General features: G+C 51.7%; 1 protein-coding gene and 1 pseudogene across 4 annotated transcripts in view; both read left to right on the top strand.

Moving 5' to 3' along the window:
- Positions 1-4,353: 4,353 nt before the first annotated feature.
- GNAS (GNAS complex locus) overlaps positions 4,354-20,997 on the top strand; it is a 53,096-nt gene continuing 36,452 nt past the window's right edge. For all 4 annotated transcript variants that reach the window (XM_064496965.1, XM_064496964.1, XM_031433555.2 and 1 more), the window contains exon 1: positions 4,354-6,313. In XM_064496965.1, the coding sequence (XP_064353035.1) occupies positions 4,369-6,313 (1,945 nt within the window). In that variant the 5' untranslated portion in view covers positions 4,354-4,368. The remainder of the gene's footprint in view (positions 6,314-20,997) is intronic.
- On the top strand, positions 6,327-8,449 carry LOC105095689 (uncharacterized; annotated as a pseudogene).

Raw genomic sequence — 20,997 nt, 5'->3', positions numbered from 1 at the left:
GACAAAAGGGGAATGCTGGAGTTAAATGCTGGGATTTTTTTCTCCCTGGCCCTAATCTATCTTTAAATCTTGGTGATTTCTACTCAAGTCTAAGGGTCCTTTCTCAGCCGAAAGCAGTGGTTTCAACTGGGGGCGATTTTGCCTCCCAGAGGACACTTGACAAAATCTAGAGACATTTTTGGCTGCTGCAACTAAGGGGATGCTACTGGCATCTAGTGGGTGGAGGCTAGATGCTGCTTAGCGCCCTTCAGTGCACAGGGCGGCCACAACCAGGAACACCTGGCCCCAGATGTCAACAGTGCAGAGGCCCAGAGCCCACCACCTAGACCAGACATCCTAACCCATTCTGAAATTCCTCCCTCTAGTGCACTCACGCCCTAGCCCCTCTGCTTTCTCCTGTAACGTCCCCCTTTTTCCTCTCCAGTCCTCCAAGTGTTTGAGATTCTATCACCAAATGTTTCTCCCCCTGAAGGTTTTATCTGATCTAGTGATTTCACATCCTAATAAGGATAAATGGCACTTTGAATTTGAGGTATTTACCTTTCTTCTAAACTTCAACCCCATCCTCCTAAATAGGCTGTAAGAGAAATCTCCATCCAGACTGCCCGTCCTTCCTTCCCCTGTGTCACGTCTAAAACCAAACTGGCTCTGCCACATGCCGACTTCTCCCCAGATCTGCCCCAACATCCCTCACCCACGGATGTCGCATCACCCAGGTGCCAAACTCCGGCTCCTCCACCCTCTGTGCCTAGCACAGAAGTTGCTAGAGGGTCCCCTGGGAGCCGTCTGGAGTCCCCTCCCTCAGCCTTCCTGCTTCCTTCATTGTGGGTGGTTCTCCCTCCCTGAAAGGTCATGACTGGCCACAGCCTCCTTAATTCTTTTCATCAGACCATCCTCCACACTGCCTCAACTTTTCCTAAAACTAGGCTCAAATCCTCATTTGCAAGACAAAATAACAACAACAACAATAATAATAATAACAAAGTTCAACATCTGCTCCATTTCCTATCAAAATAGCCTCAGAACTGCTTGCCCTGACATTCCATGGTTTTCTCAGGGAGGTCCTACCCAGGGTTTCCTGCCTTTCTCTCCCAGGGCTCCTCCAGGGCCTGGCAAGGTCCCCATTCTCTTTACCCAGCCACGTGTCAGGTTTCCTACTATTGGATCTTTGTTCATCATAGGCCAACATCTCCCACCCCCACCCCCCTTCTTCTGTTCATAGCCAAGACGTCTATCCCTCCACGGAGGCCCCTCTGAAACTCCATTTTCTCCGAGAAGACTTTAAAGGTCCTCCCAATTGGAGGGTTTTTTTTTTTTTTCTTTTCATTTTCATGTTGCCTCTGCTCCCCGAAGCAAGATTGCTCTCTACCCCATCCTTATTCCGTCAATGCGTGTGCTCTCCTGGCAAGCAAACAAGATGCCAGAGAGACTGTTTAACAAAGGTGTCCCACAGGCTCACGAGGAAGCAGAACAGAAACCCTGTACCCATTCCTAGAGAAACAGTGCTTTGGGAAAGAGCCGAAGTGAAGTGGGCTGCGCGCGAGGCCTGGCGAGAGCAAACCGTCCCTTTGGAACCCCCATCGCGGCCTCCCTGAGGCTCCAAATCCCGACATCTACTGACCTTCCACTTGGCAGGGCTCAGCATCCCCGGGCCCTCAACTCCTTATCCATCTGGGGCAGCTCCTCTGCATCGGGGGCACTCAGCCCCCTCTCTCCTCAGGGTCTTGGCCCTCTACCTCCAGGCCCTGGAAATCCTCCTCGCCTCGCCCCCAGCGGCGGATCCCTGTGTTAGGGGGGGTTTGGCCACCGCCATCAGCGAGAACGAGGGTCGGCCCCTGACAGCCCCGACCCCCCCCCCCCCCTTTCAGCCTTTGTGACTTGGGGCGTCAGGAAGAGTGCCCCCACGGCGCCAGCCGGCCTCGTGGCATCCCAGGCCTGGTCGCCATACGCCGCCTACCAACCGCTTTCAACCACCCCAGCAGCACAGCCTCTTAGGGCGTTCCAACGCGGCGCCCCCTATTGGACCTCCCACTCATATCCGTTTTCCGGTCTGACGGCCCCTGCTCATTCGCCAGGCAGCCTTGATTGGCGTGACCCCAGCCCAATGGCTGACCCAGCGCTGGGGTCGGAGGGGATTGAGTTGACTGTGGCGACCCATCTGGACCATTCAGTGGATACCCAAATGGTTGAGCCGTCGCGCGTGGCGATAGTTGTCCAAAGTTTGAACCAAAGTTCAGTATTGGCACTTGGAAGTGTGTAGACCCATACAGCTGAGATTATATGCGTTTAGGGGGGCTCCGAATGTTACCCAGGGTCCGATTTTGTCAGCTTCCCTCTGCGCAGGGTGGCCACAGGGTTGGGGGATGTGGGGACAATGATGCACAGTGGCTATGACCCCCTCTTTCTAAGAGCGATGTGTTAAAATTTAATGAGATTGGAGTGTGCGTGCGTAGTTACCCCGCCTGCGGCTCCTAGACACAGCAAACCAGGCGGTGCGCTCCGCTTGCCGCAGCCCACCCTGTGTAACACTCATCTCGCCACTCCTCCCTGCCCTAAGGCCAGCCGACCACCTGCGTCCTGCCCAGCTGCCTTGCACCTAAAAGTGACTCAGGTCCGTGTCATCCACAGCCGAGACAGATCTGATGCCCGTGTCCAGTGTTTTACGTGAACCACAAACAGCAAAATTTTTCCCGGAGCTCAAATCCCTCCGCAGACCCCAAACCCAGAGCAGTGTGTGTGCACGCACCAAGCCCACCCAGATGTGGACATTACTCTCAGCCGGCTCTGAGCCGACCACGCGCTATGGTGACAGGAGCGCAGCCCGGCCACTGCCGGGTTTATAGTCGGGCTTATTGCCGCCTCAGCGGGCTCAAGCATCGGAAAAGTAAAGCGGCTGCTCTGGGAGACCCATAGCGAGAGGAGAGGGGCTGGAGAGGGGCTGGAGTGGGGTCGAAGAGGAGCTAGAGGAGCTGACCGACTAACCCTGCAGCCGGTACCTGAGGTAGGGAGCCGCGCACCGCGGCCGCAGCTGCCTGCACGGCACGGTGTGTATCTTTAGGTTCGGTGCGCACGGGGTTGTTCAGTCTCCGAGACCACCCTAAACCGGCCGTAAATCTCAACTGAAATTCCATTTAGCCCTTTCCCAGAACAGTAGGGCCCCCCGAAAGTCTGGGGCCCGCATTCTGAGGGGTCTCCTGTGCGTCCCGCGCCCCTGGTTCCGTGCCGCGGCAGCTACCGCTTAGCGAGTCTCCTTGGTACATGAGCAAGACCCTCTATTCCCCTGTATATATCGTCGTCCCCTTAAATGAGGGTGAACCCTGCCTGTGTTGTGCTAGGCTACTGTGGAGACCCCGAGTGTGGTGGGGATGGGGGACACTGAAGTGCTTTACAGGAGCCAGCCTTGGCAAAACGGCAAAGAAAACCTGCAGAAGCCGCAGAAAGTACCCCAGTGCGTTTTAAAAACAAATTACGTGCGCACCTCGGCTGCCCCTTTGCCCCTCGCCTCCTATCTGCTCCGCCGGTGGGCTCACGACCACCTGTCGCATTTCCGCGCGCGCCCGCACCCCCTTCTCACGCGCCCAAAGCCTTGCGCTCCAGACTTAGGGCTTGGGATTGGAGGCTGCCCAGGGGTGGGGGCTGCGGCTCTGGTGTTCAGGGGTATTTTGGGGTTATGAAACCCTCCTGCAGTCCCCCCTCCCCCTGAGGAGAGTCATTTGGGTATGGGAGGGAGAGTTTCAGCTCCTGCGTTCAAGCAGCCCAGGGCCCACGTCTTGCGTCACGTGTCCCGCAACGCAGGAGAGCTCTCTCTCTGGCCAGGGGAGAAGAGAGGAGAAAGACTCCAAATCAGTCAGGGAGAGGAGTGGAAGGAGCCAAAACGTCCCTGCGAGGCCTGCGCTCATCAGCCCCCTTACCCAAAGTCCGGGGCTCCCGGCGCCTGGAACCAGCTCCAGGAGCCACCTAGGCACCAGGGCCGGCGTCCCCTGGTGGCAGAAGGAGAGCACTACGAGCGATTTTCGGACCGAATCGGCGCGCTCCTCTGATCCAAGCAGGCGGAGTTGGCCTGGAGCTGAGAGAAAGAGAGGAGGGGACAAGGACAGGCCAAAGTGGGGAGGCCAGGGGCAACCTGAGGGGATAAAAAGTAGCCAGGAAGGAACCAAGACTCAACCAGCAACAATAGATTTGTTTCTGCCACGGTCTGGGGTTTGAGGCCCTGAACCCCCTGACCTCAGGAGGGTTAGAAAGTGGGGTTGGAGAACTTTCTAGCTGATACTTTGATTTTTTTTTTTGGAAAATTTTTTTCACCCTAGTTTGGTTGGGTGCTCCGTCTCACGGGGCCCCAAGTTTATTTTAAGAAACCGCCACCGTGTTATGGGCGTGCGCAACTGCCTCGACGGCAATAATATGTCAGGACAACACAATATCCCCCTTGAACTCGGGCAACAGCCCGAGCAACCACCCTTGGAGGCCCCAGGGGCAGCTGCCCCCGGTGCTGGGCCTGGCGCAGCCGAAGAGATGGAGACCGAACCGCCTCACAGCGAGCCCATCACCGTTGAGGTTGAAGGTGAGACCTGTGGAGTCCCAGAGGTCTCCAGGCCCAACTTCCAGGGCCTCTGCCAGGCCGTCGAGGAAGCCGGAGCCCATGGAGGCTACAGCCCACCTCCTGAGGAAACCATGCCCTTCGAGGTCGAGCAGTCCAGCATGGGAGACTACTGGCCTACCCTGGAGCACCCTGGAGACACCACTGGGACCTGTGCAGGCCTTGAGGCCTCCAGCCCAGCCATCGTGGAGCCCAGAGTCTTTGGTGAGGCCAGAGCAAGCCTGGGAAGCTACAGCCCTCCGCCCGAAGAAGCTATGCCCTTTGAGTTTGAGCAGCCTGCCCAGGGAGGCTGCAGCCAAACTCTCTGCAGCCAACCTCTCTCGCAGGTCTCAGACCTTGCTCCAGGAGGTCCAGGTGCGGGGGTCTTCAGTGCTCCTCCCAAGGAGCCCCAAGCCCTCAGACCTGCAAACGCGGGGTTCAGAGGAGGCTGCAGTCCTCCCCCTGAGGAGGCTATGCCATTTGAGTTTGATGGAGCAGCCTTTGGGGACGACAGCCCACCCCCCGGGCTCCCCCGAGCTATCCCACAAATCGACGGCGGTGGCGGCAGCCAGATCGCGGCAGTCGGGATCCCGAGTGCGGTCCTCATCGCTCCCGCCACGAACGAGCCCCCCCTCTGGGTCCCAGGCATCAGCGGCAGCCCATCCCGAGAGGCTGTCAGACCTCTTCCACACTTCGCGGGCGACAGCCCCCCGATGGAGATCTCCGGACCCCCGCGCGAGATTGGCAGCGCCCCCGTTGGGGTCGACGACGCTCCCGTCAACATGGACAGCCCCCCAATCGCACTTGACGGCCCGCCCATCGAGATCTCTGGAGCCCCAGTTAAGAGAGAGCAAGCAGAGGGAGAGAGACCCCCAACTGAGGGAGAAGAAGCCGAGATGGAAGGAGGCTCAGCCACAGCTTTGGCGGAAGGAGGCAAAGCCCCCAATTCCGGGGACGGAACCCCTGCCACTGGGGCAGCCCCTGCCTCTCTTGCTGCCGGGGCAGCCTCTAGCGCCCCTGCCTCTCCAGCCGCGGGAGCAGCCCCTGACGCTCCAGCCACTGGCGCAGCCCCTGCCACCCCTGGCAGTCCAGCCGCCGGGGCAGCCACTGCCGCCCCGGCCGCTCCTGCCGCCGGGGCAGCCCCTGCCGCTCCGGCCGCTTCGGCCGCTCCGGCCGCCCGAGCAGCCACAGCCGCTCCGGCTGCTTCTGCCGCCCGGGCCGCCCCTGCTGCCCCTGCCTCAGGAGCCCGACCCAAGATCCGGTTCCTTAGACCCCCCAGCCCCGAGATCCAGGCTGCCGATCCGCCTACTCCGCAGCCTCCTCGCGCATATGCCTGGCGGGGCAGGTCCGACCGCAGCTGCGACCGCGACGACGACGAAATATCAGTCAGCAGCGACAGCGGAGACGAATCCGACGATGGGACCTTCGGATGCCGCCGCTGGTTGCAGTCCAGGCGAAGCCGCCGCCGCCGAAAGCCCCGGCGCAACTTGCTCCGCAACTTCCTTGTCCAGGCCTTCGGAGGCTGCTTCTGCCGATCTGAGAGCCCCCAGTCCAGGGGCTCCACCAGCCCCAAGGTCAAGAAGGTTCCCCTGGCGGAGAAGCGCAGACAGGTCCGCAAGGAAAGCCTGGAGAAGCGCGCCCAGAAGCGCGCAGAGAAGAAACGCAGCAAGCTCATCGACAAGCAACTCCAGAACGAGAAGATGGGCTACATGTGTACGCACCGCCTGCTGCTTCTAGGTAATGCGGCGGACTCTGCCCGTGGAGAGCAGGGCCGCCCGGGGACCCCGGGATGGGGTGGCAGGGCTGCCCGATGGGGCTCGGGGCCTGGTGGCGGGAGGAGGGCGGTCTGGGCAAAGGCGGAAAGAGCCTGCTAGAAAGTTCCAGCGAGGGGCCCTAACTTTGCCCTGGGAGCGGGAGGGTCTGGGGTGGGCTTGGGTGGCGAAGTCTGTGCCCTCTAGGGAGAAAAATGGTGCCGGGAAAAGTGGTGCCGTACAACACTGAGGGTCGTTTCCAGCTGGACAAACCAGCGCCAGCGACCGTAAGACGTCCCCGAGTCGTGGGGTGGGGGCCGGCAAGAAAGGCGGGGGCTTCAGGTGAGCCAGGAACTGCTGGGGAGGGGTCTCGGGGTTGCCCAGGCTAGGCTGGCTGGGGCCGTGGTGGGTTGGGGTCACTGGGAAAGGTGCGTCCCCGCCTCGCCTGGCACGGCTGCTTAGACTCAGACAGCTTGTTGTTGGTGTGTGTTGGTGTCCATATTGTGTCCGCCTGTGCATGACATGCTCAAGTGTTCTCCAGTTCCCCCCCTGGCACTCCCCAAATTACCCGCCGACTGTGGACTTGTACTGGGGAATGGGCTGTCTTGTGTTTTGCGCCATTGCGCGGGCAAAAACTTTCCGTGTTCGCACACTCCGGTGGTACCTGTGCGCGGGCGCTCTGCAGCCGGCGGCGCGAAAACTGCGGAGAAGGTAGTGGGAGCCCTCGGGCCACCCGCTGGGTGGGGGGAGGGGGCCGCCTGCGGCCGGCCTCCATAACCTGTTTTCTGTCTGTCTTTCTCTCTTTTTTCTCTTTGCGCTAAGCGTTTCCTCACTTCTCATTCGTTCGCCAAACCCTCCCGCCTTAACGGTTGAAAAACCAGACACTCAGGTATCTGGGGCGTCCGGGGCTGCGCGCATCAATTCGGTATTCCGCACACACTCGGCTCACCCGGTGGGGGGATGGAGGGAGGAGGGAGGAAAAGAAAAACCCCACCTCACGCGCTGTAGGCAAGCCTGGGTCCAAAACCACAAAGGGCTGGTTCCAGGGCGGTGGGCGTGGCTATGTTGAAAAAACATGAAATCATTTTTTTCCTAGGGAAGAGCCAGAGGTAAGCCAATCATTTGCCCTTTTACAGAATACAGTAGGAGGGGCTTGATTTAAAAAGAGAGGGGTTATGCGTTGGGAGTGGAATGCCCATCTTGTGTTTGAAATGCAATGAAAATAAAACTTTTTAAAAAATGCTTCCAGTGTATTTTAAGTCTGTGAACAAAATTTGGGAAAACTGTGAATATCACTTGAGAGACATGTAAATGTTTACATGTGAATTTTTTCAAGCAGCCTTAGCTGGGGGCAAAGAGGCTCAAAGGTAAGATCCTCTCTGCATATGGGCTTGGTTCCAAAAAAATTAAGAAGGTCTTGTATTAATGATCCCATTGGAAGGGTACCTTTGGTGGCCCTGGCCATCCCCCTCCTCCCTTTACCTATGCCCACCTTTCAAGGCTCCTCTCCTCTCCAGGCCCCTCCCACCTCCCCCTACAGCAAGACCCTCTCCAATATGTCCTTCCCTGGCCTGCCCCAATTCCCCCCTTCCTCATCTCCCCCTTCTCCAGATTCTCCTTAGCTCAAATCTGGGGCTCGACTCCCCTGCCCAATTTAATCAAAGTGGCAATTAGCAATGGTCTGAATGTGTGGCTAAAGTGACAATTTCCAAAGTGAAACTCCACAATCTTAATTTATTTTATCCTCTAAGACTTTTCAAGGGATTTCAAGACCACACTTTTTAAGGCTATGCTATCTCTGTTTGCTCAATATTTTATATGTGATGGCTTCTATTAATGGCTTTATGGGCGTAACTGTATGCTGTTGTGATGTGTGCCTCTCACGATTCAGTTTTAAATGTGATTGCCATTTTATGTATGCCCTCCCAAGGAAATAATGACAGCATCCTTTTCCCAAAAACATACAGAAGGGAGGTAGTTTGACATTTCAGATATCCCAGCTGCATGAAAGGTGTGAGCCTTAAAGGACAATGCACTGTTTTCCTGCAGACAATTGATTTTTGCCATAACAGTCCCATTTTAATATTCTAAGCATAGCCCTGTGATGGGGGAGGAGTCACAATTAGGGGCAGACAGGAGAGCCAAGTGACATTGTGCACTTGACTCCTAACTGGCAGGGTCCCTTACTTGCTGGGGCCTCAGTTGCCTCATTTGTGAAATGAAGCTTTCAAGCAGATGTTCACCAAATTCTCCTTTGCTCCACATTGTGAGTCCTCTATTCTGGGGGTCTGGGGTCAGGGTAGGGCACACAGTCCACTTAAATCAGGACTGGAGACTTATACCATACATTATGCAAACACCAACCCTGCAGTAAACAGTCCATGTCTCGGGCCAAGCCTTAAGAAAACTAGAAGTTTCTCTGGTTTACCCTTGTTTTATATCCAGGCAGAAGATTTCACCTTAATTAAAGAAAATTAGCTGGGGTCACCCTGCCATCATTCTGGCTCTTCCCCCAGGTCAGGCACATTCAGACACAGTGTAGACCTTGGGCCCCTGCAAGCAGGAACCTGAACTCAGCCAGGTTGCCTGCTGTGGCAGTGCAGTTTGTTGGGGCAGGCTACACTCTGACGAGGTTTCCATTTGCAAAAGTGACGAGAGGTTCCCCACTGGGTCAGCATTGCTGATGGGGGCGAGGGAGAGGAGGAAGGGGGAGAGTCAGTTACACTGAAGACGAGACTTTTCACTAGTGTTTTAATCCTAACATCTACAACAAGACACTCATATATTCCTACCCCTGAAAATGCAGAGCAAATGACCATCCTTTGATATGGTTCCTAGTTTGTGACCTGCAGATTCGTCTGTTGCTTTAAAAATGTGTGTGTGTGTGTATATACCCTCTCCGTTTTTATTGCCCGAGCAGCTTAACCACATTATAGGGAATCTTAAAAAGGAAAAAGATAGATACTTAGATAATCAATAACATGACTCAAAGTCTAGAATAGCTAAAAAGTTGAAGCCTTTTTCTTATTCAACACTATCCAAGAACAGACCTATTCCCCTGTTTCTCTTGCCTTTTTGAATAATTTTGGAGGCTTAAACATGTTTTTGGAAACCTAATTTGGGTGAGTCCCTCAATTTTTTTAAGAATTGAAGGGGCTGCTAGATTAGAATTTCTTAGTACCTGCTGCGTGTATTGAAATTGTGCAGGCAAATGCTGTATATAGTAATGGCTCTTCTGCTATGACACTTTATACAGTGAGCCTCAATTATATGATCATTTATTTATGCCACCAGGTGCAACAGTGATGAATCCACCTCAACCTGCTGCGGTGCACCTCCCTCCCATTCTTTTTTTTTTTTTTTTCCAATTCAGCCATTTTTCAGTATTCAGACTGCCTCCACTGAGCCATGGCTGATCAAGCCAAGAATCTCTTCCTTGCCCTTTAAAATCCAATTTCCTATAGATTTTTTTCAAAAAAATGAAAGTTTTTCTATGCAGCTATGCTAATTTTTATAATTTGCCTACATTTTATATATATATACACACCATGGAAAACTGGTATTAAGCAAAAAAAAAAAAGTGGGGTTTGTCACTTTTTTGTATATTCCTCCTACCCCAACTTCCCCCTCCCCTGGCTTGAAAGCATAGCCTCACTACCTTCAGGGTTATTAGTAACCAGTAATAGTAACAATGACATGGAATGACAGCACATTCTTATTGTATTTTCAAAAGCCTTTCATCCAGCCATATTGGTCCTTTGCAACAGCCTTGGGCAATAAAAACTGTGATGGGACCCCATTTCACAGGCAAATAAACCTAAAAGCTCAGGGATTAAATGTCAGGACTTTTGCTCAAAGACTGCGAGGTAAGTGAAGGGAATCAAAAGTTTCTGCTTCAGACAAGACCATGCTTCACCAGCCCTTCAAATGTGGCCATAAGCTATGAAGCATTATTTCCATGGAAAGCATGATCATTGTCACTGTGCTATGTGCTCTTCAAATCCCTCGTCAGATGACAGGTGTCCAGCCGTCTTCTGCTTCCTGAATTACAGCCAGACCCAGACAGATCCCTGGCTATAAATGTCCATTGAGTGTGTGTGAAACGGGAGCCTCCCCATTTCTGGGATACCTGTCATTGCAATGGTGATATTTAGTTTCCACATTTGCTTTAACTCATCTGCCAACACTGCAGTCTTAGTCTATTCGTTGGACTTTTTAAAATGCAGGTATTCTTTAAAGTCTTTTTAAAATCCCCCGGTAGTGTTCTTCAGCGGGGTCTAAAAGCTTTTCTCTTTACTCAGGTTTCCACATTAAAAAATAATAAGAATAATTTTAAAATACAGCTGCTTTGATGCAGAGCCCACCTCCCCCTGCATTTTTAGTATTAGCATGTAATAGGCTGCTTAGAATCTCCTGGCCTGGATCTAATGACCCTATTAAAATAACTCTTGGTCAATATTCTTCATAGTGATTATTTTTTAAAAAGTATCCCTTCCTTTTAGTCAAGGTTAATTCCATCTCAGTGAGAGTCAGTGCGTAATCTTAGAAATCACCTTTGACTTTTATGGAGGAATGTTGGTATTAAGCAGAAAACTAAATTTCTTTTTTAGAGAAGGTAACCTAATTAACTAGATTTGAAACCCTCTACACTGGCCATGCGTCTTCTCTTTAGAGTCAATTTCCCCACCTAATAAAACTTACCCCTTGCTCCCAGCAAAATTGTGGCTCTTCAAATCCCTCTGCATTAAGCAACTTCTAGGAAGCACATAAATAACAAAGGAAAATTGTACTGTGCTCCTTGGTTCCTTCAACCTGTGGCAAAGGTAGGGGTCTTCCCAACCCACCTTGTGCCTCCTGGGGTTCCTAACGGAAAGTGACATTAACATACCAGATGTCTTTGTTAAAATCAGATTTCCCAGGAAGTGTGGCAATTTGCAGAACAGAAAGGACAGGGCCCATTGATGGGACAGGGTTCCCACCCCCCATTCAAACAACCCAGGAGGGAGGGTATAGCTCAAGTGTGGCAGAGCACGTGCTTAGCATGCACGAGGTCCTGGGTTCAATCCCCAGTACCTCCACTAAAAATAAACAAACCTAATTACCTACCCCCCACCAAAATAAAATAATTAAATAATACAATAATAAATAAAATGTGAAAAAAAAAAAACAGCCCAGGAGGAAACAAAATATACTGGTCAGTCTCCAGCCCAGGTGCCCCCCCAATAATTTGGACGCTGAGACTCTGGCCCTGCGAACATTAACCTTAACAGATTTCACAGAAGTAGCCAGAAAGAGTCTTTGCCCCATCAGATTCCTATTCTGGCTTGCAGTCACCCTGCAAGCTTAAGATCCTCATTTCTTCCGGGAGCGAGAGAAAGAGGGGCAGCTGAAGAATCAGCAAGTCCTAAGTGGCCTCTGTTGAACTGAGGAGGGCTGGTGGGATGCCCCAGACTCCAGCTGGCCCTGGGGGAGGGCCAGGGAGCACCCATCCTGCCTGCCTTTCTGTCTCCACGTTTCAGAGTACACTCTCTGTACATGTTTTGTAAATAAAGGTCAAGCAGTAGACCGAGGACAACTTGCCAAAGTCATGATGCTGTGGAGTCGCTCTGAGGTGACGGACAAGATCTTTTTTTACTTGTCCTGAGACAGGGTCACCTACCCCCCCTTGCTGATCCCCCATCCCCACTCCCTCCTTCTCTTTGACTAGCTCTTTCCTATAAATCATCTCAAGACTGTGGTTGAGCCCAGGGGACCTGCGCCCAGATTGCTCTGTGCTTATTACACATGCAAAAAAAAAAAAAAAAAAAAAAAAAGATTGTCTCTAGTTTTCCTTCCCGACAGCCAGATGGTGAAACAGGCCAGCCACTGGGAATGGAAGATGAGGAGACCTCCAAGAATGAGGTAGGGAACAACACACAAAAAGCCACGTTTGAGTTTTCGTGATTGTTGCCTGTCACGCGCAGTTCAGACACAGGATGCTCTGGTCTCTGACAAACAGCAAACGTTTGAAGGTGTCCCCCTTGGCAGTCAGGACTTCTGGCACAGATTTACACAGGTGGCACCTGGGGGCTGTCACAAGGGAAGGATGTTAGGTAACTGAGCTGTAACAGAGCAGTGAAAAGCAAAGGAGTGTGCCTCTCCCGTATTCCTCAGAAGGAAAGTCCCACGTTGCTTTATAGGGTAATTTGTTAAACCTCAGGAGAATTCCTGAGCACTTTGACTCGTGGGGTTCTGCCCACAGAAGTTGAACGTTAGCTTTCACTAAATGCTTCTTAATGATTCAATTTGGGGCGAGGAGAGAGGTGTAACGGTGTAAATTGTTATCCGATCCTGAATTTATTATGAGTCAGTCAGCGATTCCGAAGTTGTCACACATCATTGGTGTGTGGGACAGAGTGAGTGCCTTAAACTTCCTTTTGTGAGTTCATCATGGGAAGCGAAGCCTCTCGCACTCACTTTCTCAGGAGTGCCAGTCAAGCCTTCGCGAGCTCGGTGCCGGCGCCAGGCGCCGGTTCTTAGAAGGAAATGAGAACGTGGGGAACGCAGCTCTTGCTTCTCCCCTTCCTTCAAAGCACCACGCGACCTCTCTCCTCCCTCCTATTTGAACAGCTTTGCCTTTGCTCAAACTGACTGCTCATTTTTTTCTAGGGAACCTGCCTTCAGGTAAGTTTGCAGCTGTGGGATTTTTGAAAAGAAAGAATCATTTGTTTCATTACCCACAAAGACTAAAATCAGGCATTGCGCTCTAGTCCAGGACCAGAAAGGACTGCTGGCCCAGGCTCTGCCACAGAAAATAGGAAAAAGTGTCCATCCAGCTCCCCCCGACCTCTGGGACCACAAGCCCAGGGCCTCTGTTTCTTTAGCTGTAAAAGTAGCCCAGGGCCTCTGTTTCTTTAGCTGTCCAGAATAGGTGGGGTTACTTAGAAAGCAAGTGGCTGCTGAAATCACTGGGGCCACTTGGACCCACCCTCTTCAGTGGAGGCCACTTTCTCTGTGGTTATATTAGGTAGCTCCCAAGCGTCCCAAGGACCTCAGCAGAAGCCCAGTGGTGTCCTCTGTTGCCAGCCCCTCGAGTTTCTTGGCTTTTGTGGGCTTCTGAAATTGTATCATACAAAGTGTCCATCTTAATTCCCCATAGCCATTCTCTGTGTAGGTCTGTTAGGCCTGCAAGATGCCGAATTAACTGATTAATAAAATCATGTACGTCATTCAGGGGTCCTTCCACCCGCAGCCCCCCACCAATATGAGTTTTTTAAATGCCTGCATCTAGAAGGGCCTGGAGACGGTGGAGGTGAGCTGGTGTTTCAGGTGGCCACTAGATGGTGAGATGGCACAGGCAGAAGAAAAGGTGTCACATCCACAGGAGGAATGAGCTGGGAAGGAGCCAGCCAGCGACGGCCGGGGAGGGTCCCTGTTCACCCCCACCCCCACCCCAGATTTAATAGGCCCCAAAGCTTTCGACAAACCTAGCCTTTTATTTTTAAGCCGTGACTTCTCCCTTTTGGCTCTGTGCTAAGATTTCAGTATTCTCAGGGGGCTCTGTCTAACACAGGGGTCTTCCGTAGTGGCTCCACTGACATTTTGTCCTAGGGACCATCCTGTGCACTGAGGGATGTATGCAGCAGCTCTGACCTCTACCCTCCAGATGCCAGCAATACGCATACGCACACGCACACACACCCTGTCCACCCCACCCACCACCACATACACATCCAGTCATTGCCAAGTGTCCCCTGCGGGGTGGGGCAGAAGTCATCCCCAGTTGAGAACTGCTGCCCCGAAATTAGCAACATCAAATTCTGGGAAAGGGTGGGACCATACAGGCCATAACTTGAACACTTTAAAAAGAAAAGTTACCTCTTGCCTTCAGTTACTAAGAACCAGTCAGAAATATTTATTCCCATGTCTGTGATCCCAAAACTTGGGCAGAATTCATTTGCAAAACTCTCTGAAAAGAAGGTGACCTGAGCAGAATAGAAAAGGGAATTATTCCAGGGAAGCAAATACTGAATTGATCCTTGACTCAGATTAACCAAGTCGGTCCCGTAGCTAATCAGTGGGCCAGGAGAAATCAGGGCCTCAGTGGATTTTAACCCTTAAACAATCCCGTCTACCGCTTAGGGGTTCTTTAGGGGGCCTTTGTGGGGAATTCCACCTCTGTCTGGTGTGCAGGAATTAATTCACTCTGCACTGTAGAGACTTCTGGCTAAGATATCAAGGACTAGGACTCAGGTGGCTGCTGATAACACAGCAGCCCCGATGTGGCCGGGGCCCCACTCCACACGTGTCCCACGAAACACAGATGGAGCCTGTGAGTAGTGTGTGCACACCAGCGACAAGGGTGTGGGCCCCGCGAGCTGGGTCACCTTAGTCCCAGGCCCATGGGGAACCAGCCCACTGCATGGCGGTGATGACCCCTAACCTTTAGCAACTGACATTTCAAGACATGGAGTTACGTTGTAGGGGTCGGGGGGGTGGGGGGGTGGAAGGCAGGCCTCTGAGTGACGTACTGACAAAGTCAAAGAAGATTGTCCAGAAGGAGTAACCTCAGGGCATTTCCCGATCAAGAGTGTTGCACTTGGTCTTTGATAAGATGGTTGACGATGTCCCACCCCCCGCAGACTCCACAGATGTGTCATAACAGGACTAAATCACTTTATTTTTAAATAGTGGCCTCAACCCCGCAACTTGCACCTAACCAGCCTCTCCCCCAGGGAGCCCTTATGGAGGGAGACTTTGCTGCACCTTTATTATGTCCAGAGCCTGAAACATGTATATTTTACACCCTTCTGATCTCCCAACCGAGCTTTCAGATGCTACAGACTCATCAGAGATCCAATTTTTTTAAATAGGTTTTTTTTCCTTAGAGAATTTGGAATTTGTGCCCTTTAAGTTAACTGCAAAGTCCAAAAGGAAAAGAAAAAACACTCTACTCTCTACTCCAGACAGCTCTATATATTTAAACTTTCCCTTTTACTATTAAGACTACTTAAGGGTTGGAGTGGAAACTCATAGTGTAATAGATTATATATTGGAAAAGTTAAATTAAAAATATCATTTTTATTGGTTCCAAGTTTAATTAAGCAAAGTGCCCCCTTCCTCAGATCTTCTTATGCAGAATCCTCAAAATTACCCAAGGCATGTTTTTTGAATGTTGGTTTTGACTTTTTGCCTGGGACCAAGTACAACGTCTTTCCAAGGAAATGCTTCGAAGAGTCCAGGCAGAACCCAAAAACAAGTGCCAGATGTTAGGAGAAAAATTTTTTAAAGGTGGATTGCCAGAAAACGAATAGCTATTTATAATTAAACATTTACATGATTTCATTTCCTCCTCCTTAGCTGCTAAAAGGGATGCATGCTAGATAATTTTTGTCTCACAAACAAATGGCCAGGGCTGGTTTTAGGATGGACACTTGAAGGGAGGGCGCCCCTTTCCAAATGGGAGTGTTTGGACATTTTGCTGATGGAACGTGGTCACTGAGGAGCGCTCCCAGGAAATTGCTTACCGTAGGGCAGCTGGGTGTCTGGGGAGCTTGCGCTGGCTCCCCACCTCACCCTGATTTGGGAGGGGGCGGGCAGAGGAGCCCTAACTTCTCTGGAGGGTTCCAGGATCGTGGAAAGAGAGCACTGGGTAAGCACTAGAGGGGTCTCATTCCTGGGACCTGGGTTGATTCTAGGGCTGTGTTGAAGGATTCCATGAATTTGCCAAGTAACATGCAGAAAAGGCCAAAGTTTGATTCTTAAAAGTATTGACAAGACCCCATGTTGGGATGATTCTGCCAAGGAGTCCTAGGTCCTGCCAGGGCCAGGGGAGGGGCAGCCCAAGAGAAAGCCAGGGGGCCTCTCTGTGTTCAGCTGTATGTATAAAGAGGTAGAGACCCAAGGTGAGGCGCTGGGCAGGGCTTGAGGAAAGGGACTCTAGACGGAGACTTGCACCCCGCTGGTAGGGACAAGTCCAGACCCCTGCAGACACCTTATCGTAAGGCTTGAGTTGACAGGTAGCAAACACTTCTCTTTCCTTTTTCTCTCTGGCCCTAAAACCTTGATTCCCTGGAGATCAGCTTTGACTCCCCACAGTGAGGCAGGCTTAAAACTGGGAGTTAATCTTTCATTCCACCAGGAGGAAGGTGAGTGGCCAGGAGGAAGACACCCGGGTTGCCTTCGATGGAGAAACAGGGTCTGACCCGTTCTCCCCAGTGGTCCACACAGCTCAGAACTGGGGAAGCAGAAATCAGTGTCTTAAGGAATCCCCTCATTTCTTTCTTTCTTCCCTTTTTCTCTCTCTCTTTCTTTTTTGAGGTTTTGTTTTGTTTAAATAAGATTCTTATCTGGGGGGATGGGATCCTGAGAAAGAAATATCTTTTTTTTTTTTTTTTCCTTAAGAGAAAGAGATGAGGATGCCAATTATTTAAGACTGGGAAGCAGAGACAATAAAATAAAGCAAGGCTGCTCAGGACTGGCTGGCAGATGGCGCTCGGCTTTTACTATTGAGAGCCTGGCTTTTCAAAATTCGCCGAGTGCTGGCGCCTGAGGCAGAGCTCAGCAGCCCCCTCCCCGCATCCTCTTGCTCAGGGACGCTCTCCTCACCCCCACAAGGCCCAGGGGGAGTTTTAAAGGGGTTCCAGTCAGACACTAGGTCTCTGAGGACAAATCTCATCCCTTTTAACTCCTAGTACTCTGTTAGACCTCGGCCAGCATGGGAACGTTCTCACACGGGGACCTCCCAGCCCTCCGCCCGCGTGTGCCCTGGGTCTCCTGGGAACCGGTTCTGAGACCTCGAGCAGATTGCTTCATCTTCTAGGTCCCAGTGTTCCTCCTCTGAAAAATGAGAGGGGTGTCCTTCTCACTTAAAACTTCCTTAAATCTTTTATGTGCAGTTTTAATAGGACAGGTGTGCCGGCACCCCTTTCCCACCACTGCACGCGCGCGTGCACGCACACACACCCCTCTTTAAAGTGCCCTTTCCACAATGGCAGGTTGTACAGGAAGTTTTAGGCCTGTCTTTTGCCCTCTGCTCTGCATAGTTAATGATTCCTGGGTAACTGTCGTTAGGAGAATCTTTGCAGGAAGCAAAGGAGAGGGGGACATTCTTTCCGACCCCAGTCAAGGGCTAGAAGAGAAATTCAGAGGTGGGCAGAGGTCCCTTTTTCCATCAGGGAAACCCAGGGAGCCCTCCTGGAGGAGGTAGCATTTGAGACAATATGGGAAGATGCAGGGAGGTGAGGGGGTAGAATCTGGGGTGGCTGCTCAGTGCTGTTTTACAGAGACGGTAACTGGCTGAGGGTAAATCCTTATTGTTTTTTCATTCATGAGGGCATCATTGGGTTTCTCAGGGTCTCTAAGATTTGGGGGCTAGTTCTGCTTTTTCTCCTTTACAATTCCTCTCTGCCTCTCAGTGCTACAAACCCGCTGAGCGCTGCGGGGCCCTCTTACTGAGAAGAGTCTCCCCTGTCTGAGGATAAGAGCCCCATCCTCCAAGTCAGGCTCAGCCCTGGGCTTGGGGCAACGTCACCTCCCTCTTCTCTAGGTCAGGTTTCCAGTGGAGGGGAAGTTGGATCTGATGGGGCCAAGTTCCTTGGTTCCAAAAAGCATAGGCGCCCTTGCCATCCCTCCGCGCCTCCCTCCCCTCCCTGCAGCAGAGACGGGCTGCGTGAACTTCTCTGGCCAGGGGCTTCTCAAGTCCTGTCATGGGAACTTACTCCTTTCCTATGAAACTTGCCCCCGTACACCCTTCTTAAATACCCTCTCTCCTCTTCCTCTTTTAGACTTGAAAACTCAAAGGGAACTGAATAAAACTATACTAACTTCAGGCCAAAGCTTCCCCCACCCTTCCTATTAAAATCCTCTTCTTTAAGTTAACAAACTTTATTCCAACATTCTTAAGCTCATAATCTTCGCGGCCTTCTTTGAAAGCCTTTCTTACCTTTTTCCTCCCCACACCTCCCCACGTGCAGCCCTGAGCCTTGGCTGAAGCCGGTTAGCACAGCTCCCCCTCCCGGGGGCAGGGGCTGCTCTGGGTGTTGGGGTCCCCCAGGGCAGGGGGGGCTGCCCCTGTTTATGACACCTTTTCTGGGCCACCAGAGGTCAGCAGAGAGCTCCGAATGGCAGGGAAGCTCACAGGAAGTGGGATCACTTAGAATTTTCTAGATAAAATGTAGGAAGCCTAACAGGGGGGAAAACACATGTTTTGGGGGTGTCTCAGGTTGGGGTCTCATCCTATGCTGGGTTCCTGGGAGTTTAGTTTGAACACCAATCCTGCTGTTCTGTGTTTTAGGGGAACAGGGGGCTTCGGTCCGTTCATCTGGTAGTTTTCTTTGCCAGTTTCTCCCCCCTGAGCAACACACACATCTTTTCCTTCCAGGGGACCAGGCCCTCCTAGACTCAGAGTCTCCCATCTGGGGCCAAACTGCCCACTTTCGCTTCCCACAGGACTGGGAACCCGCGCCGCCTACCTTCCCTGGCCCCTTTCCCTTTTTCTTCCAGAAGTTGTTCTCATTGTTCAAGTGACATTATAATATTACAGGAACTACCCCCCACCCCCACCCTTATCCTGCCAGGAGTTTCTATCTCCTTATCTCCTCCTGTTCTTTACCCAGATGTATGGACGTGTCTAAAGAGGGTACTGATCGTGATGTGCAAAACAATTTCAGGTTTAGCGCCCCACCACCGCCCCCAGCACACACTGATTCCCTTAGAGCTTTTCCCACGTTCTCCACTGTGTCCTCTCCCCATTCCTTTACGTGCTCAGTCCTTCCCCTGGGGTGGGAAAAGGGGGACAGGAATCTGAATTCCTTCCTTTCATTTCCCCCCCCCGAAACTTTTGTAAACGAATCTGAAGTTAAGAACAGCTCCCCCAGCCAGCTCTTTATTGTCGAAGGAGAGAGAAAGAAGGTACAAAAGGCGGGAAAGAGAGATACAAATACAGAGATGAAATTAAAAGTTTGAAAGGGAGAGAAAGAAAGAAACAATGCTTTTGCTAAATTTAGCTCTAGACACTAGACGTGGTCCCTGCCCTCTAGGGACTTCTAGTCTGGGAGGGAGAAGGGAGCTTCGGGTTACAAGCGATTAGAGTTGCACCAGGCAGGGGATGGAGAGCAGCCAGCACAGCTGAGGGCCGGGCTGGGCTTGACTGGGCTGGGTTTGACCGGAGGGCTGGGGAGGCAGGCTCAGGAGTCCAGGCCTGCAGGACATCGGCGATCCCCACCCCACCATGCCATGTGGGTCCTAGGAGCTCACTGGGTAGGGCGGGGCCTGGGGGGCTGGTGGTGCAAGTCGGCCCGAGACCCCGGCCTCCCTTCCTCTCTGTCCCCCGAGCTCTAACCACTGTCCTCTCTTAGCCCTTTTTTGCTTCTCAGAGTGTTCCTCTCCTGATCTGAAAATGATTGTTCAGGCTTTGTTTTTTTTAAATTAGTAACAAGCCACCTTCTAGCCCAGCCTGACTTTCTGCATGTTTTCCCCAATCCTTAACCCCACTGGGTGGTTTGGTTTGGTTTGAAGAAATGTGGCACATGGTGGACCTTGTGGTCCTTTTAAAAAAAAAAAATCCAATCTTCATGAGATTTTTCGATAATGACTCCAAACAAAGCGAAGCACATCTTCAGGGTGAAAGCACACGCCCTGCACATTGCGCGTACGTCTCAGACGCCGAGGAAATCCTCAGGGGTTTATAGGCTGGTGTCCTCGAGCAGTCGGCTCCGGCCAGGCCCGTGTAGGCATTGTGTGCTTTTTTGTCCTTCCTTCCTCCCTTCCTTCCTTTCTTCCTTCCCCACACTTTTGAAAAACAAGTTTTATTCTCCTGGGCACGTTCATTAGAGAGGGGGGGACAGTTCCATGCAGTCAGGAGGGGGAGGGGGCTTCTGTAGCAGGAGACAAGACTGACTGTTCTGTGCTGCGCCCCAAGTGCACATCACACCCAGATGCAAATCTCTCAGGCTGTTAAAAAACCAAAAAAAACGGTACAACACACAAGAGCAGGCTTCGGCTTCCTGGCATTAGCGGGGAAAATATTCCGTCAGCTGCCTCTGTGTCCTGTGCTTTATTCATTCGCGCAAGTGAAAAAACAAAATCAAAGTTTGGTCCTAATTTGTTGTAGTAGGGCCCCATTTTCCCAAGTTTGGGCCTTGAAAAAAAAAAAAAAAAGGCATAGCACACAAGGCAGAAGAGGTTTGCTATGATGCAGTTTTGTTCTCAAGGCTTGACTTCCCTCCACCAGGGAAAGTTCCCACTCTTCCCGAACGCCAAGAGTTAGAAATGTGTTACTAATTGATTGGAGCTAAATTTGTATTGCTTTGAGACCTAACAAAAAGGCCGATTAACGGCCCTTGGGGGGACAGACAATTGCTGTCATAGTAGCCAGGAACGGGGACTGGCCACCCCTGTGTTTACAGAATGGGCCTTCTGTGACCTTTAGGAATTGGGGAGAAAGAGGATTGGGGCAGTTCTCTGGGGAAAAACAGGAAAGAAAAGGTTGTTGGGGAGTGTTTAAGTGGGAATTTAGCATAAAATGACATGCCTCATTGAGGAAAATCGTGATTGCAAGTGAAAACAGTTGTCACGAATTAATTTTTCAAATTTCGGACTATTGGCAGATCTGAGGTTTACCTCATTTGTAGACTGCATCCAACTTGGCAAAGAGCATGGACTCCTGCCCCGTTCTCCGTGCACATGCAC

This window comes from Camelus dromedarius, chromosome 18 (genome assembly GCF_036321535.1).
Source record: "Camelus dromedarius isolate mCamDro1 chromosome 18, mCamDro1.pat, whole genome shotgun sequence".
NCBI lineage: Eukaryota > Metazoa > Chordata > Mammalia > Artiodactyla > Camelidae > Camelus > Camelus dromedarius.
This window is presented reverse-complemented; position numbering and strand designations above follow the sequence as displayed.